Source organism: Xiphophorus maculatus, chromosome 8 (assembly GCF_002775205.1).
Source record: "Xiphophorus maculatus strain JP 163 A chromosome 8, X_maculatus-5.0-male, whole genome shotgun sequence".
Lineage (NCBI taxonomy): Eukaryota > Metazoa > Chordata > Actinopteri > Cyprinodontiformes > Poeciliidae > Xiphophorus > Xiphophorus maculatus.
The window spans coordinates 8,325,244-8,351,443 of NC_036450.1; the positions used below are offsets into that span (position 1 = coordinate 8,325,244).

General features: G+C 38.7%; 1 protein-coding gene across 5 annotated transcripts; it reads left to right on the forward strand.

The window, feature by feature from the left end:
• rc3h2 (ring finger and CCCH-type domains 2) lies at positions 1 to 25,424 on the forward strand. Of its 5 annotated transcripts, none has more exons than XM_005799669.2 (20): positions 1 to 987; positions 8,877 to 9,206; positions 9,302 to 9,419; positions 10,178 to 10,411; positions 11,384 to 11,559; positions 12,487 to 12,687; positions 13,775 to 13,907; positions 14,474 to 14,592; positions 15,625 to 15,737; positions 15,836 to 16,060; positions 16,165 to 16,367; positions 16,461 to 16,759; positions 18,870 to 19,016; positions 19,871 to 20,008; positions 21,023 to 21,193; positions 21,303 to 21,546; positions 21,756 to 21,840; positions 22,286 to 22,496; positions 23,137 to 23,300; positions 23,437 to 25,424. In XM_005799669.2, the coding sequence occupies exons 2-20, from the start codon at positions 8,976 to 8,978 to the stop codon at positions 23,576 to 23,578; spliced, it is 3,354 nt and encodes a 1,117-aa protein (XP_005799726.1). In that variant the 5' UTR covers positions 1 to 987; positions 8,877 to 8,975; the 3' UTR covers positions 23,579 to 25,424. The 5 variants fall into 5 exon arrangements, with proteins under 5 accessions (XP_005799726.1, XP_023193917.1, XP_023193916.1 ...); XM_023338149.1 differs by having other exon boundaries at positions 21,303 to 21,513; XM_023338148.1 differs by having other exon boundaries at positions 16,464 to 16,759.
• Positions 25,425 to 26,200: the final 776 nt, after the last annotated feature.

Genomic DNA, 26,200 nt, shown 5'->3' on the forward strand with positions numbered 1-26,200 from the left:
TTACTGGGCATTTTGTGGTATTTAACTGTAGAAAATACAGCAAAGGCTAACAGTGCAGGCTCGCTGAACTACGAGTGGCGTGATGTGAGAAAACTTTGGTGAAAAACTGAGAAATATCCCTTTGATTCAGGAAATTTTCAGTATTTAGTAACCCAGAAGCTTGTGGCGCCCCCTGTTATCCTGCGGCCCTGGACAGTGAGCCATATGGACCCATATGAGAATGCCAGTGAATTCAGATCTAAATAAAGCATGCCTTTTCTTCCGCCTTTCTACTTCCCTCTACAGCTCTGCACAAACAGCCCGCAAATTTGATGTGTTAAACTTCCTCCTTGAAGGCTCGCGCACACACTTGTCAAAGCGCATCCTCCCAACCCCCTCCCTCTGCTGCTTGCTGCTCTGCCTCTCGGTCTGTTCCTTTAAAAACCAGCAAGCCCACGCCTCGAAAAGCGGCTTGTTCCGGCTTGCCCCTGTACATATCTTTTATCCTTGCTCGCCACATGAAAATAGTGCCCCCCTCGATAGCTGCGCACCACCATCTATCTGTGCTAGGCCCACGAACGACATTCTCATCCATTAGCTCGGAGTATGAATGATGCGTAGCCGCGCAGCAGCAGCAGCAGCAGCGGCGGCTCCGTGCCAGTGCAGCCCGATGCTGCTGGTGGTGGAGAGTCTGAAGCGCAGCTCTGGCACCATCACCGCAGGCGGAGCGATACCATCATCTCCTCTCAGCGTTGGTTTGTGAAGCATAGGGTGTGTGGCTCAGAGTACCTGAGCTTCCGTCAAGCGCGGTGGGAAATACGTGCAGAGGAGCGCAACTGGACCAGATAGCGCGCCTACTTGTAGCAAATGCGCTGATATGCGTTACCAGGTCATTCTAGCGCCAGGAAGCATCCATCTGCTGCTGCTATTTTGAAACTGATGAAGATTTTTTTGTTGTTGTTGTGGGTGACCAGGAAATGTTTACTCTGATGTTTTGGTGTGCTTGAGGTAAGTGACTTGCGGAGCGCTACTTTCTCTTGTTGCTCAGATAGAGATGATGCTTTTGTACTTCGGTTGTTTTTCAAACAGATCTGAGGCATAACACCTGCACTGTTTTTCCTTAATTGGTGCTGGTAGTTTTTTTTATATATATGGAGAATGAAGGAATTTAAAATGTGAAAGCAACGTAAAACTAAAGAAGAGCTTGTGAAATGGAGGTGGAGATAAGGGTGCATAGCTCCGGAGTGTTCAACAAACTGTGAAATCCTCTGAATAACAACACTGTTGCTCTGAGCAGTTTTAAAATGCAAACCTGCAAGGGCAAGTGTGAGATGTAGCAATCTCATCATAAAGTTAAATTTTGCTGCAGCATGCCCCGTTGCAGGTTACTGTATAACCAGCTGATTTTCAGATGCATGGAAGCAACTTCACATTTTGGTATTCTTACACAGGGCTATCATCAGTCCTTTCTGCTATTTCTTGTGTAAGAATTATGTCATGCAACACAAAGCATTTTTAAGTGAGCATTTTGTGATTTGTATGATTGTCCCCACACTCATAGCCACAAATTGGGGCTACAGGCTCAACAACTATGTAATCACACAGTTATCACAGTACACCTTCAATTGTACTGTACTCCAAACAACAAGCAAGCACACGGAGAAAATGTGCTCTTTATTCACACCAGTAAATTTGTCAAAGTGGTTGATTATCTGTGCCTCATGAGAGTCTTTCATACATTTAGTATTAAAGTTTAGCTTTTCGCATTATTGTGTACCTCCTGTTGCTTCCTGAATTACTTAGAAGATCAACTTTGATGGCAGCATGGGGGAAACTTGTTTCAGAGCTAACTGATTTTTTTATAGCTCTGTGGTTGTAGGTGTGGAGTGGGTGTGAGGTTTCAGTCTTGTGTTATGGTGGTGCTTTTTTGCCATGATTCTGATTGTAGCTCATGGTGTTGAGTGGGATGATGGAAGAAATTGTAAAGCCTTTTCGAAATATTGATTTTTGAAAATGATAAAAGTCTTGACTGATGACAAATATTTAGATTTTTTACCAAACAGACGCTTACCAAAGAAATAGTTTCAAAATTGAAACTTTCAAATTGAAAGTGATTTTCATCTGAAAATGTAGAGACACCACTTCCCAAAACTCCAGTTCTCAGGGGCTGGCTTTCTGCAAATTTTAGGTGTGTCGCTTCTCTAAGACCCCTGAATGTAATGGCCACATTGTCTCCTCACCATGCACTTTAGTTCTACAGAGTCCTTCTAGTGATTTGTTTGTTGTAGGACATCAACCCTTGAGAACTGGAATTTGCTGAACCTTAGATTCAGTAGGACCAGCTGAACTTTCATCATGTCTATGGAACAATGTATCAGAGTTGCTAAGGGGCTCTAGAGAGGTTAGCCTATCAGTCTGCTTTTGTTTTGTGGATAACTAATAACATGTTCCTCGACATATGTTATTAGGGAGTTCTACAGAGGTTGGTTTTAACGGCTACCTGATCAGGAGCGTTGTCTGTATCCCAGACACAAAGTCAAGTTTAATTTTAGTAAAGGCTAAATTCTGGTCACCAGTCCTGTTTGTAGTGTTCATAAACAGAATATTAAGGTTTTGTCGTGGACAGGAGGGCATTTGGTTGGAGAACCTCAGGGTCTCATCTTTGCTTTTTGCAGATGATATGGTTCTTTTGTCTTCTTTAAGGTGCACTGGAGCAGATTGCATCTGAGCTTGTAGTGCAGAGGATGGAATCAGTTCCTCTTAGTCTAAGGCCATGGTTCTCAACCAGTGACATTCTGGGTTGCGGGTCTTTCTCTTCCTTGCATGAAGTGGAGTTTAGGTGTTTTGGAGCATGGTTAGATGCTCCAAAAGAACATCTAACCATGCTCTTTTGGAAAGAGCATGGTTCGATGAATGCTGGCATCATCTGCGGGTTGGAACGAGAACCTTCTTGCAATGAGGAAACAGTGCCAAAGTACAGCAAAATTATTTCTCCTATTGTTTTTCCTGAGACATTTCCCAAAACTGGGCTCCCAAATGTTGAAAAGTGTCTCATAAGAATCTGTTTTTGTGGTAAACAGCGTTAGTCTAGTTTTGCAATTACATATAGACTACACAGGCATGACAACAGTCCTCTCTTTCAGGAACATGTAACATTTGGTGGCATAGTTTTATTTCTCTTTCTCTGTGTACTTGTATTTGTTTTATAACAACAACTGCTTTTGACTGGTGTTGATGCTGAAAACACTTTATGATACTTTATTGTATTTTGAGACCAACACTTTCTGCTACTGCAGATGGAAACTTTAAGAATTGTGCTTGTCAGTCTTGATGGGTTCGTCTTTTACTAAATTTTAAGCCACAAATGAAATAACAGTAAGAGCTCGTTCCTTGATTTAAATAAAGTGTATGTTGTTTAGCATAAAACAATTTGAATGTTCTTTTTCCAACAAAGATTTACTCAGTATTCTTTCCCTCATGCAATTCCTCTGCTGTTGCAGGGTTGCTGCAGAGGTAACTGTGTCATCTCACTTCACTGAGTTCACAGAAATGCCAAAATGGAGTCAAAGTTAAAATTTTATGACACAGACAACTGTCTGCCTGTAACCCAGAGTCAGTAGACAAGCGGGCAGTTCAGTCACCACAAAATTCTGTTGTCTGTCTATTTTTCAGCCAAGCAAATATATGAGTAATACCAACAGCTTCTTATCCAAAGGAATATGAGTGAATGTTTCTGATTAGAAGTGACCATTTTAGCTTGAGTTTAACATATTTGAGAAGATGAGTGAAAATGTGAAATTTTTCTTTTAGTTCTAAGATTTTAAAAAAATTACACCTCAACTACAGAATAAGTCATCAGTATTTCTTTTATTATTATTATTATTATTATTATTATTATTATTATTATTATTATTATTATTATTTAAAAAAACAACTCTAAATTAATGTAAAATACATATAAAACAAATGTTTTGAAGTGCAAATTACAGATATGTTCAGACTATCAACCAGTTAAATAAACCTCAGCTATCCTGACTTTCTGGTGGTGGGAAAACATTCCTGTCTGGGATTCCAGTTTAGGACTGAGTAGATTCAGTGTTAAGGCTTCCACTGTGCAGCTCCCTGTTCAGACCAATTAAACAAAAAACATTCTTTTGATTTGACAGGCTTTTTAGGACACATAGGCATTACGTTCCTGTATTAGCAAATGTTTTTCCATCTACTCATGTACTACACCCACTTAATTTTGTTTATGGTATTGGAGGAAGGGGCTGAATTATAGTTATAACTGTAAAGAGGCAAGGTAAATCATGGACTAGTTTCCATCACAGGACTTTTAAACTCACCCTTTGGGGCAAGAAGATTTTATTCTAGGAATAATCTATATTTAACTCCATACACCTTCCCTGTAACTCTAACCAGCTACCCTGTTCCTGTTAAAGTAAAGCTTCCCCACAGCATGATACTACCAGCACCATGTGTCAAAGTACTCAGACTGGTGTAGAGTATTTGTTTATTGCTTTCTGAATCAACTCTCTTTACTAATTATGTTATTTCTAAAGAAATTGGTACCAGTGGATTTTACTTTAGCAGTGTCAAAGTAATTGGGCTAAAACCTTGTATAATTTCCACTTCCCCTCTCAATTTTGCCATTTGTGTGTTAATTACAGTAAACTGCATTAAAATTTGCGGCGGTTATGTGACCAAATTTAAAAAAAAAAAAAAAAAATTTCAACATGTTGAATATTTTTGTATTTCTTCAGTTCAAGTGACAAAAAGTGATCTATTAAACCTCACTTCTGTCGCCATCTGAGATTTGCCAGAGGAAACCCCAGATGCCTCTCGGGAAGATTGGAGGGGGATGAAGTGAAGACTCAGCTATCCTGAGCCAAATGATCGCCAGCCAACTCTTGGCTGTAAAGACACAATATAGCTGGAGCCCACTCAGCAGAGTGGGTGCATTAGAATGCACCTGCAAATGCTTTCCTTTGAACAATTTCAGTAACATAATCAGCCAGTTTGCCGTATTGCAATGCAAATGTCACGTCCTCAGGAGTTTTTAAACCAACTGGCCTGAACTGCAACACTCAGGTCGATTTCCTGGTTTTTAAATAATCTCTGTGGATCTTGATAAGGAAGTTGTGGTTTGCTGCTGGTATAATGCACACACCCACTTTTCGTGTCACAAGACTGAAAGTTTTTACGAGGCTTATTCTGACATTTCCTACTTTATAAGACATTGATGAAATAATGGAACGCTTCAGAAAAATATGCGATTCTGTGCTTCATTTAAAGTGAATATGTGAGTGAGAGATACAGAGAAATAGACAGTGGTCCAGATTTGTGTGTGGTGCCCTGAAGAGGCAGCACAATGGAGGAAAAATAGGTGGGTGCCAATGTGAACACCCCCTCCTCCTCCGCTTCCAGGGTGCACCACTCCCTAAATCTGCCAGAACGCGCGCAGAAACTTTAACAGTAAAACTCCCCACCCACAGCAGTTCTCCCCAAAAGCCCCCCTCTTTATTTTCCCGAGCTAGTTCTGTCACATGAGGGTGAGCTCACGAGGGGTTCAGCACCTTGTGGGCTTCGGTGTTATATTTGGGCTCCTCGCGGAAGGGAAATATGACGCGCGAGGATAGAGCGGAGCTGTCCACGCGGGCCACCGAGCCAGCGCTGGCGTGCCGAGGTGCCAAGTGTTCTGGAGGTGCGTATATAGTGCCACCGTAAAAAAAAAAAAAAAAAAAAAAAATCTTTGCAAAATATTATGTAGCTATTAGCATAAACACGAAGAAAATCTATACACGTTTCGTTACGTTTTGGACACGGGTTTCGTGAAGTGGGACAGTGCACAAGCTTAACTTCGCAATTTCCTCGATTTTCATTTCTAGTCTTTTAACTAAATATTTGGAAAGCTTTTTATTATCGACGAATCAACACTGACATGCATTACAAAAGAAAATCCCACCTAAGTCCTGGAACGATAAAAACCGGTTTCGTCAGTCGTTCAGGTGCGCGCCTCCTCCTCTTTCAACTTTCATTCTCTCTACGTTCACGCGCGCTTCTTATTTTACTGGGCCAACGTCGCTGTAAACAGTTTGAGGTTGTTTTTGGCTTACTTTGTCATCTGCTCCACGAGGAGCACCAGCTGCGTGGGTTTGGTGAGCAGTTTGAGCAGATGTTATGGACTATGAAAGCAACAGGTGCGGTTCACAATCTGCGCCCGTGGTCCAGAAAGAGCAACTGTTCATGATGGCGCTTAAAAGCTGCTGAGCTGTTTTTATGAATGTTTTTATTTTTTGGATGAAGTCGTTTGCAGGAGGTCAGTATCCACTTACATTAAGTGTTGTTATGAAAGAAGAGATTAAAATGACTAAATGGTTAATATTTATATATATATATATTTTTTTTATTTGTGAATGAAAGCAAGCCTTTTAAAAGTGCACAGTCATGAGCCCAGGGGTGCTCATGTTAGACACTTAAAGCTCCTTGGACGTTAATTTTTCATTATTAGATTATTATTTCTACATGCTAGACAACTGTGATGACGCAAATGGCTTTAAAGATGCTCATGTTGAGTATTTTGCAGTGATTTTATATACACTGCTAAAAAAAATAAAGGGAACACTTAAACAGGTGTTTAACACTTAAAGTGTTCCCTTTATTTTTTTGAGCAGTATATATATATATATATATACTGTATATATACTGTTTATATCCCATAGTAAGAGAATCTTTTATCCCATTGACTCCAATCTTAGCTGTTTCTTTTAATATGCACAATAATAAAGTGAACTCTATTTCCACTGACCCTTTTACAGTATGCTGCAATAAAGAACATATTGCCATATCAGCCTATTAGACTTTTTTTTTTTACAATAATCAATATTTTATTGGGATATTACTGTGTAAACACATAGTCTTTATAGAAAATACATTTCAAGAGATATTTAATTCAGTTTGTATAATTTTTGTATAGTTTTGACAAGTACATTTCATATTAAGTATGCAAAGATTTGACAAGCAGTCCTGCCAATACTGATTTGCCAGATTATAAAAAATCTATTTTAACCAAAGAAGTCAATACCAACAGCATCAATCAGATAAAGTACAGTACATCTTGCTCCATAAAAGTCATTTTGTGAAGACAAAGCAAATGCACAAAAGAGAAACAAATGAGTTTGTGCAAGAACATAGAAAATCACTAAACAGAATGTGCCATAAAGGAAATGGAACAAATCATTTTTTTAACAGACTGTCACTATATTCTGCACAGTGAAATAAAGATTTTATTTGGAAAATGCAGCAAATTCATAGCTTAAATCCTCACTTGCTCATTAGAAAAAGTTATCATGTTGCACTTTCCAATGCTAAATGATCCAGAGGTTTCAATTAATGTGTTCTCATTTCTTTAAATAAATAAATAAATAGCGCAATAAAATACAATTGCATTTTATATTTTCATTTTTGTCCGGACGGCATAGATAGAGTAGTGTCTTCTGTCAAATGTCATTATATCATAAAGCTGTCTCAGCTCTTGATGCAACACAAGCAGGAAGAGGCGCCTAAGAAATCAGTTCGAGTATTTCGCCTGTCCTTGAACCTGCATCCAAAATTATCCATGGTAACCAATTGTTGTTATGGGTGACAGGAGGAAGTTATTTTCATTCACAGGGTTCAACTCAAATATGCTTCAGGAAATGTTTTGCAGCATTTTGTTGTCTGGGCACTTCATTGCTATGGAAACAATCAAAAACAAAACACAGCAAACTTACTTTCTGGTATTAAAAACTTGTTTTAGAGACATTAGCAGGCTGTAGGCATTGTTGTAGAGCATGTAAGCTGAGAGCCGTGTCACTTTCAAGTACTCGCCACTCTGTGCTTCCTCATCTGGCTGCTCTCTGATTTTCCATAAATCAAAAAAGTTATAATTCTTTCCATTAACATAATTATATATATATATATATATATATATATATATAAAATCCAAATATCTTCTTAGTGTTAAAATGACGTAAAGATAAAAATCTCCAGGTTGCACTTCTTTAAGTTCTCGTTTTGGAAAAATCTGATTTAATTTTACCTGCAAGAGTCTTTTTTTTCATGTTCTTACTCACTGTGATGGTTTTGTTTTTATGATGTATCTAACATTGAACTTGTTTAGTCTTACTTCGCTTAGGAGGACCAAGGACAATGTGATCCTGAGAACTGTCACTTGTTCTACACACACACACACACACACACACACACACACACACACACACATGCCCACACGCACAATGGCTTTGAATGGAACATAGGAAGTGTTTGGAAACCACTGACATAAACAGATGGCACAGCATGTAAAATTTCCCTCAAACAGGACTCTGATAATCGTTTAGTCCTGCATTTTTCTGTCATCTGTTTGCTGCTGTATTCTGATTCAGTTTGCATCCAGCACTCACAAGACAGGAGAAGATAGTGTATTTATAAAATGCAAAGTGGATGATCGTGCCTCACCAATCCCACACTTCTAATCACTCTGGACTCAATCTCAGGCATTTATTTTTGGGTTTTCTTGCAGGTAATTGCTTCCTCTGGATTCAAGATGAAAATGTTAATGCATTTTAAACTCTGTTAAGAAAGAAAGCAGCTGTGTCCTTTATGCTTGTTGTGTTTCAATAACGTGCTGTTTTAAGCAGAATTTACATGTGAATGGTGCATGTTCAGAATGTCCTTTAGTGCATTATTTGTTGGAAACTTGGTAACTTGCTCTGTGAGCATGCGAAAAATTTTTTAAAATAACTCAACATTAATGCTTCACAATTGTTGCACTTAAAATCGATATCCTGACATAATCTGGAAAAGTGACCTAATGAAACTTAGAATCTTAACTTAAACTTATTTGCTGCATTCCCCAGCGTTTTCGTTGGCACTGGCAAAAGCGTGCTGTGGCCAGGGCTCGTGACATGCATTCCCCCTGAGCTTGGTGACGCCTCCTTCAGCAGCACGGTGGCAGGATGCCGGTGCAGGCAGCCCAGTGGACAGAGTTTCTGTCCTGTCCCATCTGCTACAATGAGTTTGACAGCAGCGGCCACCAGCCCATCAGCTTGGGCTGCTCCCACACGGTGTGCAAAACGTGCCTGCACAAACTGCACCGCAAGGCCTGCCCCTTCGATCAGACGCCCATCAGCACGGACATCGACCTGCTGCCGGTCAACTGCGCCCTGCTGCAGCTGGTTGGAGCACAGGTGAGGTTGTCCAAAAGAGCTTTGGTCTACTTGAGTGATTTTCAGATGCTTAGCCTTTCAAGTTAAGCATCTTATGCACTTCTTGTATCTTAAAGGTCCCAGATGTTCCTCCTGTGAGTCTGAGCAGTGCAGCAGATGTTGAGCACTATGACCTCTGCCGACTGTGTGTAGAAGAGCTGGCTCTCTACCTGAAACCTATCAGTGGTGCCAAAGGTACTGAATGTTTTCATGCATATCTAACATCATCAGTAGAATCTTCTTGAAAAGAAACAGCTGCATTTGTACCAAAATTAGATCACAATGTATGTTGTTCCACTGGATTTTACTTAGAAGTATTAGAGTAAAGGGTGCTGAATATATATACATGCCACAAGTTTCAGATTCCTATTTGTAAAGAACTTTGAAATTGACAAGACAGACTTCAGTTGAGGTCTCAATTTTGTTAAAAAGCTGATAAGGATGGTAAAATGGGTTAACAAGCCCAGCTGTCCACATTTTTGCTTATGGGAATTTATGGGGAACGATGTATTTTTGGGCTAAAAAGGAACAATAATTGGACTATCTGAAATAGCCATAAAATATATCCATGGAAGTTCAGTGTTGGAGGGAAATGATAGCACACTTGAACATTTGCCATAGAGAATTAATCTTTTCATATTCAGCCTGCGGAGGCTGCTTGTAAAAGTTGGCATTCATACTTTCACACATCTCATGATGCTAGAAGCTTCTGTACTGTTTTGGTGCTTTGGGAACATTCAGCTTTATTTGAAAACACATCATCAAAAGTGAGACACACCAGTGGCTTCATGTTATTATTTGGATACTTGAGACTTGATGATGTTATAGCTCTTAAGAGCCTGAGAAACAAAGTGCATATTAATTTAGATTAGCTCAGTGAAATTAAAAACCGTTTTGACTGAGACAACCTGTAGCAGATGTGCACTCAACAGTTTTTCACATGCAATCTGCAGGTGTGGCGAACTTGAGTCCGAGCGTGCTCAGTAGGCCCATGCAGAGAAAGCTGGTTACTCTGGTGAACTGTCAGCTGGTAGAAGAGGAGGGTCGTGTGCGGGCGGTCCGGGCAGCCCGCTCACTGGGGGAACGGACTGTAACCGAACTCATCCTGCAGCACCAGAACCCCCAGCAGCTCTCTGCTAACCTCTGGGCAGCGGTGAGGGCGCGGGGCTGCCAGTTTTTGGGTCCTGGTGAGTGTGTGTGTGTCATGGTACATTTTATTGACATGAGAAAATCAATTTGAATTGGGTTTTCTCAAAACAACATATTGTTAGCTGGTTAAGTCCCATCATGTGTTGCTACACATGGATTTTGGAAGGGAAGTTAAAATACTAATGTCTACTCTGTCATTCACTTGGCTCTGACACAGGGGAATATTTGTTGCTACTGCAGCTAATTATCAGATAAGCTCCAGGTAAGAATATTTGGGGAAAGCAGTCATTGATATAAGTTTATAATATAATCTGAGGATTCTACTATCAGAGGACAAAGTAATAAAAGCATTAGAGCATCACATTATCTTACTTCATGCTTTCAAATACAATTATACTTCAAATGGAGAAACCTTTCTCAGATAGAAGTTAAAAGCGCTCACACAATTTTCTTTTGTGCTGCCAGTAAACTGTGAGACAGCCATTTTGCATATTTCCTTTAGAAAGGACTTTCTTCAAGAAAACAGTCAGTTTCTTTCTCTTTAAACAATAAGCAGTTGAAAGCTGTGTCTCTGTACTGCCAGATCTAAATTAAGATAGTTTCCCTTGTCCATTCTTAGTTTTTAATCTCTATTTTTTGTGTTTGAATATTGATAAGTATTCTCATATGAAAGTATGTGTTTTGTTGATAAGTTTCCTTTGAAATTGTCTAAATTACTTGTTGCGCATCACCTCATTCAACTGTCAGCTGGTATTGGTACCTGGTGTCCTGTGATGATCACTCATAGGGCAGATTCTGACTGGGAACAAGTTTCTCATCTTGATAACATAATGAGTTGAAAAGTCTGAGGACACCTGCTTGGTTTTGTTTTGAATGTTCTTTTGTCTCTCTTTACTCATGTAGAAATATCAAGTATTTATTGTTGTCACACATTTATGTAATCTTTTCAACTTCAGCTGTGAGTCAGTGCATCTGTCCTGAACATCTCTCTCTAATTCTCTTCTCACCAGCAATGCAAGAAGATGCACTGAAGCTGGTTTTACTAGCTTTGGAGGATGGTTCTGCTCTGTCTAGGAAGGTGCTGGTTTTGTTTGTGGTCCAGAAGCTTGAGGCCCGGTTCCCCCAGGCATCCAAAACCAGCATAGGCCACGTGGTGCAGCTGCTGTACAGGGCCTCCTGCTTTAAGGTACGGAAAAATAAAAAAATAGAAACTACAGTGAAAGATACAGAAAAAATATTAAATATGTGAGCACAAACAATAAGCTGCACTCTTGAGATGTCTATTTCAATAAAAAAAACAAGGACACCACAGTTTTTTTGAATGGAAGACGCTCTTTTGTAATTCTTCCCCTTAGGATTCAGCTTTTCGGAGCTGTTTCCAATTTCAACACAATGTTTTGCCATACGAGGATACAGAAAAACCATTGACTAAAATAGTCTTTCAAAATTTAGGTGAATACCCCAGTTTTTTAAATCAAATTTCTTCATACTAAATCACATGAAATTCTACTATTAGGAAGCATTCATTTGCAATCAGGATATGAGTTTCTGTAGATAAACCTTTGGTGTGTGTATTTCTAGAACTGTTATCTGATGACCGACGTGTTTGGCAGGGCAGAAATGCCAGCTACCCGTTCATGACATAACCTCAGACTATATTTGCGCCTCGCTGCCTCGTCTGGCAGGGCGGAGACAGATGGTAATGAGATACAGAGGCAGAGAGATGCACGCACCTAATTGCTGGGAAAAAATGGACAGGGGTGCAACTGGATCGCAGAAGCAATCCGATTGTGTTTTGGTTTTTGTTAAATGATGCCTGGCGGGGGAGTGTTCTGGTGTCTTATGATGATTACTCATAGGGCAGATTCTGAGAAGGGGAGAGTCCCTTCGTGTGATCAGAATTTGAGTTTGTGAGTCTGAGGACACCATAAACAAACACACATGTGATTTCTCTGACATTTACTTAAATGCCTTGGATTGCTTCTGAATTTTCAATTTGTTATATATAACCACTTCAGTTCCCCTTTTTCCAGCTGTGTGTGCAAAGCCTGACAAAAAATAATAACTGTGGTTTTCTTTTTCCTCTCACAACATTCTGTGTTCTTACCATCAGGTGACTAAGCGGGATGAGGATTCCTCCCTAATGCAGCTGAAGGAGGAGTTTCGAACGTATGAGGCGCTAAGGAGAGAACATGACGCTCAGATTGTCCACATTGCCATGGAGGCAGGCCTTCGAATTTCTCCTGAGCAGTGGTCCTCTCTCTTATATGGAGACCTAGTCCACAAATCACACATGCAGTCCATAATTGACAAGGTAATATTATTGTTGATATCTCTAACAAGACTGAAGATGATGTATGTATTTATCTGCACATTGGCACAGATGTGTAAAACATTTTCAATAAATAAATAAATAAATAAGCCTTAGACTATTAAAAATGAATGAAAATGCAACATTTAATGTGTGTATCATATCAGTTATACCTTTGCTTTGTTATAGGACAGCACTGAGTCTTCTAACATGATGTTTTATAGAGAGAGGGAGATTTTGAAATCTTTCTCGTCTTCCAAGCTTCAGAGTCCTCTCTTGTGTTTTCCTCTCTTCAGCTCACCCAACAGGTTTCCCTTACCTTAGGATTTAGGTCTGGGTGTGTTAATTATCTCATGCACACTAACATGGATCCACAGACTGTTAGAAAAGAAACATCCCCACATCATCATCAGGATGTGTGATGAGAAATCATCACACATCTTTCACCTTGCCTAATGAGATGCTTTTCCAGATATTCTTTCATTCATTCATTCATTCATTCATTCATTCATTCATTCATTCATTCATTCATTCATTCATTCCAGGCCCACATGAAATGTCTGTGACTTTATCGTCAAAGCATGTGGTTCCAGTTTAAGTCACCACAGCTTTTAAACTCCACATCTTTATTTTTGTGATGGGAGGACCGAAAAGATATTTTCTAGGCTACCATCTAAATAAACGTTTCACAGGCAGCTATTCTAATGGTTGTTATCTAGACATAGTTGAAGCCTACTGCAGTTCTGTAGCGTTTTTTTTTCCTCATACAGTCCATATTATTGTATGTGGCGGTAATATAAATTTGGATCCTTATTAAAAAATTGCATTGCAGTTCCAGTAACTTTAACCTTATTAATTATTGATCTGGGGCAAGTTTCTGTTTTCCTATAGCCTTTGCCCATGAAGAATGAATCATTTTCACTTAAACTTTATGTGAGATTATGCCACTGAAATAAAATATTTCTTGTAAGACTTTCCATTCATTTTGATGATGGCAGTGTGGTCATACTTGCTGTAGACTGTCCGCAACACACACATTTGACCCCTCTTTTAAAGACATCCTTTCTTTGTTTTATCCTTTGTGCTGCAGTTGCAGTCTCCAGAATCATTTGCAAAGAGCGTTCAGGAACTGACTATTGTTCTGCAGAGGACGGGAGACCCAGCCAACCTCACAAGCCTTAGACCACACCTAGAGCTACTGGCCAACATAGACCACAACCCAGGTACTTTCCCCTTTTCAGATGTTTACAACTTATTTTTTCTTCAAAAAATGAAACGCTTGAAATTTCTTTCTCTGATCCTCTACAATTTAGTTAATATCTAATAAAAAAAACAAATGACAAAAAATACAGTTTGTCTTTTTAAGCTTTAGATATATTTAGTCAGCATTTATTTTTGAATACTGTATCACTAAGGTAGCTTCAGAAATTTGATCATTACTTTAATCATGAATGCAGATTCCTGGCCTGGTTAATAATAAAGGGCAAGATTTGTAATCTGCAGTTTACATCTTAACCACACATTCAACAAAGGCTGACCTTTGACACTTTCAATAAAAAGAAAATATCTTGCTGACATTTGGAGCCGACGTGCATTTCCTCAACTCTAGACTTCTAGCTTTAACCTCAAACAAAGTAGATTTTCCAGTTTTTCAGGGTTTTATCATTTTATCTTGTATTGTGCCTTCTCAATATGTAGTTTAATATTTATCGTAATTCTTTTTGTATTTTACAAACATTCTCTTATAGCCCTTATTTTCTAAACCAATCAAACATTAATCTGTCTTCAGATGCCCCTCCGCCGTCCTGGGCAGAGCTGGAAAGCGTGATGCTGGCTGTAAAGCTGGTGGTTCATGGACTGGTGGAGTTCATACAGAACTTCAGCAAAAAGAGCCATGAAACTCCACAGGTACGCTGATACACCAGATTGATGCCATTGTGCTTTTAATGTCTCCTCGCTGCTGACTGGAGCACACTTTGTTCCTCCTAGTTGAAGGAAATGAAACAATTTCTGGTAACAAACAGCACAGGTGTTGGTTATTATTGTGCAAAAACAACACAGTAATTATAAACAGGAAATGGCACAGTTGTGACTCAGATGTTACTGTATTCTTTATAAATATATGCACTGTGCCTTGACTGTAAGGATGCTGGTCAGGTACAGTCTTTTAAAGTATGGAAATATGTGGAATTTGCTTTTGTGACTCTTCCAGGTTTGAATAAGTAATGAAAATAACAAAATCTCTAAATAGTACAATTCTGCTAACATTAACATTTGTTTGACATTCTTTATGTCTAAATTTCCAAATTTAAACTGGATTTATTTTATGAAACAGTTTTATTGGTTTTGTTTTTCAGATTACAGCAGAAACAGTTTTTCTCCCTGACATTTTAGCTTTTCTTCACATTTGTCTTTAAGCTAATGGTTTGGATGTAACCACATTTTTTCAAAAAGGGCAGAAAGGAGCTTAGATGTGAAAAAAGAATAATAATTTTACAAGGCTGCTGTTTTTGAGTTACTGAAAGAGAGAACCCATTAATAAACATCCAGTAATTAATTTTTTAAGGGGTGATTGGCTGTTTTTGTTGGCAGAAGTAGCTGCTGAGATCAGATCTTTAGGCAGAAATATGTGTGATTTTAAAACTGGGTCTAGTTTTGATGTCAGTGAGACTTCTTTTTTTACAAACAAAATAAAAGTTTCAAAATTGTCCAATCTGCTTTAAGGAATCTGTTGAGGATACTTTGTGTTACAAGTTTATAAATGAAGTTGATTTAGCTTGTACAAAATGGATTTGTACTCAAATGTTTAGAAAATCTTAGAAAAATAAATCTTCAAAAGTGTGGAATTCCAAAATGGCAAATGTGCAGAAACCATATATGTTTATCAGTATTAATTTGTTGTAAGATGTAGTTTTTGTTTTGTCGTTTTGCATGCTGCAGCCCCAGGCCAACAGCAAATATAAGACCAGCATGTGCAGAGATCTTCGTCAGCAGGGAGGCTGTCCCAGAGGAACCAGCTGTACATTTGCGCACACACAAGATGAGCTGGAGAAGTGAGATCTCACAAAGGCAGCAATTTCACTTTCATTGCATGCACTGTATATTTTTATGTACAAAAAAAACAATAACATTGTTCTCCTTCTCTGCACAGATTCAGACTGAGGAACAAGAAGAGCGGCAGCGTGGTCCGGCCATTCTCTTTAGCCAGCAAAGGCCTCAAAGATGCAGAAGAAAACATGGAGGAAGCTTCCAGCATGACACACCCGCTGCTGATCTCTAGAGGGTCAGGCAGTGTGGAAGAACTGAAAAGAGCTTTGACGAATGGAACCAGTGGGGCTAACGGGCCTAACAGAACCAAATCAGGGTCCACAGAGCTGTACGAATATTACTCTACCAGTTTCTTAATGAATGAACATGCAAATCGATGTGGAGATAATCTCATATTCATTTTTTATTTCTTGTGTTCTTTTTGATCATTAGGAAGCCCATGTCCCCTCCCAGGACTCCAGTCAGCCACTCTTCAGCTTCCTCTCCTTTGAGTTCTGCAGGTGGTGCTGATGTCAGCGCTCCTCTTGCTCGACATGGTCAGTTCATCATCTCCTCTCCTCACCCTTCTCAGGCATCAGAGCTATACTACCAGGAACCTCACCCTGGTTATGACACAGGGCACTTTCAGCCAAACTGTGAGTCATTCTTCAAATAAATAAATAAATGAATTAATATGTATTCCTACTACTGCTTTTAAAGAGATTAACCATTTCATGCCTTCTTTCCAGCAGGTTCTTACTATCCATCTGCTCTTCACCCTCCTCACAAATCCTGCATGGCTCGGTTCCTTCGGTCCTCCAATGTCCAGGAATCCTCGCTGCCGCCTTCGTCTGGCATTTCCTCTTACCACAATGACCACCAGGCTCCTCACCCAGCCTCATCCCCTTCATCAGGGTTTCCCCCTAGAGACCAGATGGGAGCCCCCACCTTCCATCCCCATCCAGGACAGGGTCAATACAGACATTTGGCTCCTGTGCATGGTGTTTATGCTCCTCTTTATGACAGCAGGAGAGTATGGAGGCCTCAGGTGAGACTTAATTTGTTATCACACCAACATTAGAATCCTGTACACGTATTTTCAAATATTGTTCAAATATTTTATTCATAATCTGCCTCCAAGAAGGCAGGCCATTTTTTTATATTTTATATTGAGTGGTCTTGAACAGTAGTTCTTAGGGGTTTATGACCCCTAATATTTATTTCTTGGATTTTGCTGCTTTTCACCCATTTTGCCATGAACCAGTGGTGAATAAAAGAAGTGTCAGGAGTAGATCCTTTGTCTTTGAGAAATGGATGAAATGCTTCAGTCCTACGTTAATAATTTACCGGATTCCTACTGGCTTCTTAGCCGTCATGTTATAATATTACCACTTCAGGGGCCACATTTGTACTTAGATGTTTCCTTGTATTTTTAAGAATATGGGATTTTTCTGCACTTCTACCATCATTATTAATTTTAGTTTTAGAGGAAGCGACAGTATTCCATAATACTTTTGTATTATGGAATACATTCTCTTATGAATCCTGCATAAGAGGATTCATATTTAGAGTTTTCTACTGCAAATAGAAAACTCTCAATCATAAAAGCAATGATGTGCAAAATGCAGTACCTATTTTGCACATCATTCTAAATGAGTGCTGTGTGCTCTGCTCTGCGTGTGAGTCCTTGTCTGACTACTAAAAAATTACATTATAAACTCTGTGAACTTCTTGAGGTTTTCTTCTTGTCGTCCCTAAATAAAATGCAACAGCTTCTTTTTGACAGTGTGACAAATACAGTACATTTACCATTTTAGCTATAGCTTAAAGAACTCAAAACTCCCCTCAGTCCATCAGCAACAATTATGCACAATTTGGAGGTATGTGCAACTCTGATCAGCTGGAAAGCCTTTTCAACTGGTATCAGAGTGCATGCCAATCCTGAAATGTAAAACATTCTTGAGGGTCTGGGGGTGGATTGTTTTTTGCAGATCCTTCTGAGTTTGATTTGAAATATTAAGATTCATTTATTTGCGTCAATATGTAGATGGGTACTGTGCATGCAAGATATGAAAGCATCAGTAAAGCTCCTGTAAAAAAAAAAAAAAATCAGTTTTGGAAATGAATACTTGATGCGTCCGTTTTTCACATCCTTAGATATTGAAATGAATACTTACTAAATTATAAACAACAAGTAAGAAATACATCTTTGGAAGGTAATTTTATTCTTTCTGTTCATGATGTAGGAAACACGTTCATTAATTTTGGACCAAGCTTCAGTGTTTTTATTTACTGCCAGATTTTGCTAAGCTGAAATACATTGGTAGACAAACAATGACATGATTGTTATTTCATTAAAGTATTTGAGTTACTCAACTGTGCAGTATAATTTCTTCACTTTGTCTCAGTACACGAATCAAAACAAGTCACACTTTATTTAGTCTAAAAATCTGTGCATCGTGATAGAAGAGTGTCCTGTTTGTTTTTCCCATCTATGTATCTAAAATGAATCAGATAGTGACATGGGTATCCTATTGATCAAAGTCCAAAGATGCATAACTTTGATGCATACCGTAGTAATTAGTCTCTGTTAGGTTGTAACCTTTGGAAGGAGGTCAGTCAAGCTTTAAACCATCTTGGGAGCAGTGCACTGAGGAGTGTTCAGGCAGTACATTATGAATGAGCTGCCACTGCTACTACCGAGTATGTCATGCAGCACCTCGACATGAAGGCAGGAAAAGATAATGAACAACCATGTTTTCACCGTTCGCTCTAATGCCCCATTATGTGCAAGTAGCACCAGTCTGTTCTTTTAATGCAGTTCTAGTCTGGTTGGAAGGGGGTGTTAAAAAGCATCAAAAGAATTTCTGTTAATATTCTCTTTGCTTTGCAAAGTTTTCTGCTGTATGTCCATAAAACGTTTCTTCTCTTGACTGTAAGAGCTTTAGATTAGAAGTGAAAGGATCAAACAGAACATAAAACATTCTTCTGAAAAAGAACTGGTCCAAAGAAAAAATTTGAAAGAACTTCAGGAAACATTGAGAAAAATTGATATTGACAACTTTAAGTGAGGACATAGAGTCCTGCTCCTTGGAAACTTTTGTGTAGTAATGTTCAACTTGATTATTGTGTAACTTGTCTAATGATTGCCATTGTAGCTGTACCACAGAGAGGACGCCAGGAGTAACTCACTGCCTCCAGAAGTTCTTCACTCCTCTGTCTACCAGCCTCCACTCAGGGAGCGATTCAACTCTCTAGACAGTAACTACTGCTCTGGAGCGGAGCACCGTGCTGGGCTGCACAGGGTATGTTAAATAATTCACATGATGGCCGGTATAAATCGTCACTTCAGTCTGGTCTCAGAAATGTGTGCTCACTTATCAGAGTCCACTGTTACTTCTGCTCCACATGAATCCATTGTTGATTCACGGGTGATGCTGTAACCCCAAGGCTTAATTATCTTATTCTTCATTAGTCTCTTTCAGTTAATCAGTAACTCTATAACTCTATTAAAATTCTTTCAATGAGAAATTATAAAGTCAGACCCACACATTGCTGCAGTTGGTGGTCGACAAGACGGTGTTGTAGGGTTCACTGGTGAAGCTACATTTCTGTGTCAGGAGGAAGAGAAGTGAGTGGGTGAAGCAGAGACGTATCTGGGTGAGAAGTGGGAGGACCACAGAGTGGGCTGGAGCCACATGCTGCAGAAATGTGACTGAAAGGGAAAGGTAGAGATGAGTTGGTAAACGGATGTAAGAAAACTGAAAACACAAACAGAAAAAGAGAAATTTGCAGTAAATCTGTTCACTGTCAGATTGCAATTAATTTATAAAATGCTTTTAGGGAACTTATTGCATATTATATATATGCAATAATAGTGAGACACAACAATCCTTGAAACTGGTTCAGACAAATTTATATAAACAAGAGAATAAAAGTGATGCATTAAAAACATAATCACCTAAAATGTGACTTTAATCTAAACTGAAACTGCATTAAATATACATCTAAAAATACAACGAGCTAAATTATGCTTGCTTTGCATCACTTTGCTGTCAACATGTTGAAATATGAGTTTCATTACAATTATGCAAATATATATTCTCGGTTCTCGCTCATCTCTTCACTATGTTTCCTGTCTGATCTGCTGCTGCTTCAGGACTATGGACGGGTTCCCCTGGGATATGAGGATCTATTTAGACAGAAGCAGGAACACTGGACTCACATCCACCACCATCACAATCCCAACAGGCCCTCCCAGTCTTCCCCCATATTCACCACTGATTTTGGAGCAGAGGTAGGAATCAGATGCTTGTGATATAAAAAGACATTTAACATGAGTATTAGTATGACCATTTCAATGCACAATGTATGAACAAGATGACCAGTCTTTTGATCAAATATTTATACATTTTACTATTTCAAATGTGATTGTATTTAACTACTGAAACCTCGTGAAACGTGCACTTGCTGCTCCCCCCAATGCTACTTAAGAGGGAGGTGGTTGCCTAGCAACTGTGCAGGCAGATATCATAGCAATGCACGGTCCTGGTGTATGTGTGGGTGTATGTGCATCTGTGAGAGAGCAGAGACTTCTCCGAGCAGTGACTCAGGCATTCAGATGAATAAAGCTTTGTTTAACAGCTTAGGGGATGGATTTTTTTGTGAACACACACTGTAAAATGGGACAGTTACTAAACCAGTGGCAGATTTTCAAATGTCAATTCAAATTAGACAAATTGAGTTACCTCTGGTTGTCTTACAAAGAAAAAGTTAATTGAATTTTTGTACATAGTCACCTTAATGCAACAGACAACTGTGCTTTTCAGTTGTTCTCACTTGTTAAGTTTAATATTAAAGTTCCAAACATTATTTAAAATTAGGCTTCCGATATTTTACAGCAAAGCATTGTCATAGTTCAGCAGCTCAGCACTTTCAGCAAGGTGTACAAGTTTTAGAATTTGTAAAGCAGGACTGTCTGTGTTTGTGCAATTACTCCCCCCCTCTGGAAGCAGGAGTAATTGCACACATTTTAAAAAATAAAAACAGAAATTTCCACAATTCCAGGCACATGCTCATAGTTTAGAAGTATTCATACCTCTTTATTAATCACCACAGACTACAATAAATTTCATGGTTAGTTATAGCTATTTATAGCTAGCAGGCTAATTCAAAGTAGGGCATAAATGTGAAACAGGAATGTGACAGTTCAGGATTTACATTTTTTTATTACAGATTAAAAAAAAATCTGAAAATTGTTGCTTGTTATTTGCATTGTACGTGATTTTGTTTCTCAATTTTTCTCTTATAGCATGTAGAAAGCAGTGGAGGTCAGTGTATGGGATGTAGGTTCAGGGGCGAGGACAGTTTGGCCCGTTACTCTCCGTGGTCCTGCGGTTCTGCCGGGCCCAGCCTTAGCCCCTTTGAGCCTGAACCTCTCAAACACACCCCAGCTCACTCCCATTCCCACTCGGAGCATCTGGTGAGATTTACTTCACAATGCAGAAAGCTGGTCCTGATTTAATGCATCTAGATAAAATCTACACTTGAATTCTAAAATTTTAAATTGTGCTCCTGTGTTTGTTGTTCAGGAAGTAGACTGTATTGAAGGAGGCCAAGGTGTTGTTAGCGGCACAGGAAAACGATGGCCGCCCTCATTGGATCACTACCGACGTTTGAAAGAGGAAGATCCAATTATTCCCTTCAGTGAGGCGCCCATCATCTCAAAGTGGGGTGCCATTTCTAGGGCATCACGCACAGGTTATCATACCACTGACCCCGTCCAAGCTACGGCCTGCCAAGGTAGCGCCAGCACCACAGCAATAAACTTCAAAGGTGACGAGAAACATGAGAGTTGTCGAAAGGAAACAAAGAAATTTCTAATTTGGTCACTTTAAGTGACTTGGTTTTGATATAATCTTGCTGATCGGAACCAGCCAGTTGTTCTTTAGGACATTTCATGTACTGTTAACTATAGATATTACACATACAATATTTATCATGATATTTATCATGGTATTATTTTTCTCATAATTTTCTGACAGATTACAACCACCACTTTGATCACAGCGACTATAGGTGGAGCTCCAGAGGATCAGACTCCTCTAGCCACTCCAGTTTCCTCGAGAGGTATGGCATTTCAACACTTTGTCAGCTGCTCTTGCAAAGAAAACAAAATGTTAGATTTGTTTTATGCAAATGTCAGGGATGCATACATCTCCAAATCAAGACATCTGGCCAAATCAGATCAGTGTTTCTATGCTCAAAATATCAACCTTTTTTAAAGGTCACCTGTAATAAAAAGAATGGTGAGAAAATGATCACAAGAAACTAAAGAAGCCCTGTGAGGTTGTTTTGAGTCACATGAAGAGGAAGGGATTCTATGACTGAATGTGTGTGTCTTTGCCTGCCTTTCCTGTCCCATACTATTAAGGTCTTAATTTTGCCTTTTAACAATTGGCTTAAATTTCACAATCTTTCAACTGATGCTAAACATGTTTTAAAAAACCCTACAAAAGGAAGACATACTTTTTGGGGAAAGAAAATTGATGGTGTTTGCATTTGTTTGCATTAGTGAGCATCTTTGTGCAACGGAGCTGAATGGCCATCGAACTTCAATAAGCAGTGGAGAGAAAATTGTGTTGGACCACCTGCAAGCCCACCAGACAACCTTCCAACGGGATCAAAACCGAACAGAAAGCGAATCTGACCCGGATCGAGACATTGAGCTTGAACTGCGAGCGCTTGACATGGAGGATTCAGAGCACCATGGGATCAAGTCTCAGGTTAGCCTGGGTGCTTAGTCTGCTGAACATTAGCCTATTAGCTAAACTGGGTACTTATAAGAAGCCATGTTAACTCTAAAGGAGCTGCAAAGATCCATGGCTCAGGTGGGAGAATTATTATGGTCATGCATTCCACAAATTCGACCTTTATGAAAGAGTGGCAATAAGAAAGCCTCTGAAGAAAGCCGAATACTGACAAATCTGGCAAGATAACTTTCTAAAAGCTGCAAAAGACTTAAGCCTGGGATGTATTTTAACCTTGCAGATGGAAAATAACTCTAAACATACAGCCAGTGATACAATGAAAATGGTACAATTAAAGTGCACCTTTGTCAGTACAAATACATGGCACTCCTTTAAAATTTTCTTTCCAAAAAAGGTTAAACATGTAGCCATTTTCTTCCATTTTAGCATTATCTTTTACTTTGTGTTTATCACATAAAATACAAACAATTTGTTATCCGATTTGTGTTATCACATTCTTGATCCGAGGATGAAGAATGTGGATATGTTGTCAAGGCATTGTCTATTAAGCTTCACGTTGCCTTGATGAATGTATGTTATTGTTTTTAAATGAAGAAATGAAAATTAAAATCTAAACCTGAGTAGGTTCATTTGTGTTTTGATCTTTCCCTCTTAGGAGTGTTTAGATCTGTCCAACCCCGAGTCTCAGGATGCTTCCCACCTCCTCCCACCTCCCTGCTCATCTCCTCTGTGCTCCTCCCCTGTAGAGGAGCACACCCAGTCAGAAAGTCTACTGACAGAGAAAATGGATCCACTCCAGCTAAAAAAGATGGCCTTTAGGTAAAATCGCAACAGAAGTACCCTTAAGGCACATGCTATAAGACTAAGCAAAAATCTACAGCTGTTTTAAACCTGTCATCTTCCCTTGCCTCCTTCTTTTCTTCAATTCTGCTTTTTTGAATTTGGGATTCTCTAGGAAATCTCTGTCCCCTATAGTGCTGGGATCAGGAAGTCTGGGCATCAGTAAGCTGGTGCTACGAACCGGACCTCCACAACTACGCGACTCCTCCACCAGGACTCATCCTGAGACGCCTGGGAAGGAGATGCTGCTCAATTGAAGCTAAAGGAACACACAATCTGTCCTGCACTGATCAAGAGCTGAGTCACTTCTTCTCAAACAAGAATCTTTTACAACAGGGAATTATTATTTTTTTTTTTTCCCAATTTGAATAGGTGAAGGTGTTTTTTGACATCTAACCAATCACCTAACAGAACCTTTGACATGCAGTGATTTAAGTGACTGAAGCCAATGATCTTCCAGAGCTTCACTCGTGGACTTGGGGGACTAAATTTGTTATGCTCCAGTAAATTCTACATCCAATAACAGGTCATGTTTTCACCACATTTTTCAATGTGTGGTTGCTTTTTAGCGTGTGCCTTTGAAGAGTTACTTCCCGTAAAAGCAGGCATCAATGAGAATTTAGGATCTGTACAGCTTCTTGTAGGATAATTTATTCTCTTTTAAATCTTGAAACGTTGGTCAGTTATTTTCTGCCTTTTTTCAGAATTTCCTTATATTTTGTGTTTGCTCTCTCTCTCTCTGGACAGCTTCATGTGGTCACAGCTTTGGGCCATTTGGCAAAGTGGCCTTTTTACGTTTTTCGGTGTCTCTTTGTTCCATAGTATGCCTTATTTCAAAGGAAGGGATAGAAAACATAACAAGACGTGCTGTGAAACAGACTGTTTCAGGAGATACTAACTATCCACAGTTATAACCCTCTAAGGACTTTTTCAACAAAACTATTAATAAACTGTTATTGAGCACATAGAAAACACTTTATCTCAACATACAAACCCTGCAGAAAGGGTTTTCCTTGCAAAGATTTATATTTATTTGAAGGATTCTTTTTGTCTTTGCGCCTGTAGTTTTTATCCTCAGCTAGTTGATCCCACCAGATCATAGCCTAACTAGTGCATTATGCATTTATAATTTCTAACAAGTGAAACAGAAATTCTAAATTGCACTCTGTTATTTTTAATATTAAAAAATAATTCACAAAAAACAATTGGGCTGAACAGATCAGATTTCAGATTGAGGGTATTTCTGAACATTTGAGAAAGTACACATAGCTAATTCAGCCAATATTTAAAGAACAGAGAGAAAATCTAAAATCCACTGATAACATGACTTTTCATGAGTCATAAGATATCTATACAGACCTCTGACTGTCACAGGACACAGTGCCTGTCAAAAACCCCGTTTGCATATATTCTTTGATGGTTGTAGGTTACATAGTTTAATTTAAGTCATGTTTATCTTTCTTTTTGTAGAAGTTCTTTACAATGACTTTTTTTTTCCAATGTTAGCATTCATGCACTTATAAACAAGGACATTGGTTTGCTTTTGAAGCAGAAATGATCATTTAAGTAAACATAAAGCAGTCAAATGCACAAAGAAACTGTGCAGAGAAACAATAGCTCAAACTGTCCTTGATTTTTTAAAAATCAACCTCCTTATAGAGTTGTTGATTTTGCTCTTGAAATTATTTATAAAAAATGCTCATTTTGTAACCCAGTCCATTTTATCTGCTGTCTGTACAATAATCACAATTTGTGCTGGATGTTTTTAAAGGTGAAGTCAACAAAAGGAGAGGAACTCCACCAGTTGTTTATCACTGTTTGCAATCACTGTTTAACTTCTCCAAAACATTTGGATTATTGTTGTTTTAGTGATGCTAACTTCTGTGAAGTTGTACGTTAAGGTATTTTTGTATCTGGATCTTTGTTTTTCATGTTTCCTCTTTTGTCGATTGCTGGCTTTAAGGTCGGTTCGCTATGACCTACTTTACTGGAGTTAACAGTTGACTTCCATACACTGAGACCCCCCTCAAGATAAGATAAGATAAGATTTATTTGTCATTGTCATCAACAGATTACAACGAGATTGAGATTTGCTCGACTCGAGTTAAGATGCAGGTTATGTGTATATACGTAATGTACAAAGATAAAGAAATAAATAGTACAAAATGAGAAATAAATAGACATCAGAAGATGGTTGCAGCGCCTGGAGGTGTCGCAACAGAATTTACATTTATAACAAAGTGGTGTCAAGAGCAGAAGTTCTTATGCCTTTGAATTTAGTGCCATGATTGCCATCGGGTAAAAACTGTTTTTTAGGCGATTTGTCTGTTTAAATTATTTCTGAAGGGAATTAAGTGAAATTATATTAGAAATGTTTCAGGCTTTGGTAGTAATTTCCTCTAAGGTTCTCACTTTTACAGTGTGGGCCAGAAGTTTAAGTCATCAATCACTGATTTATTTTGGACTTTTATTGATGCATTTCAAGAGTTTCTACTGTGGATTTTGAACTAATAATTTCAACTAATTATAAAAACACATATTTGGTGCAGGACCTTTAGTTTAAGCCTTATAAGTTCAAAATTAGATCTACAAGATGTGAGAGATCTCACATCTTTAAATTTATCTGGTAGGATAAATTTTGCATGTCTCACATATGTAACTGTTAGGCAGTTTCAGCTTAACTTATCTAAATGTTTAGCCACTCTTCTTATCAGAAACTGTATTCAGAATTCAGAAACTGTAATTTTATTTTAAACCACAGTTCAAAATTTTCCTGGTTGAGATCAGACCAGAAGCTTAATGTTAGCTTGTTTTATCCATTCTACAAACAATTTTACTCCATGTTTCAAAGCAGTTAACTGTGACCCAAAATGTTAAGG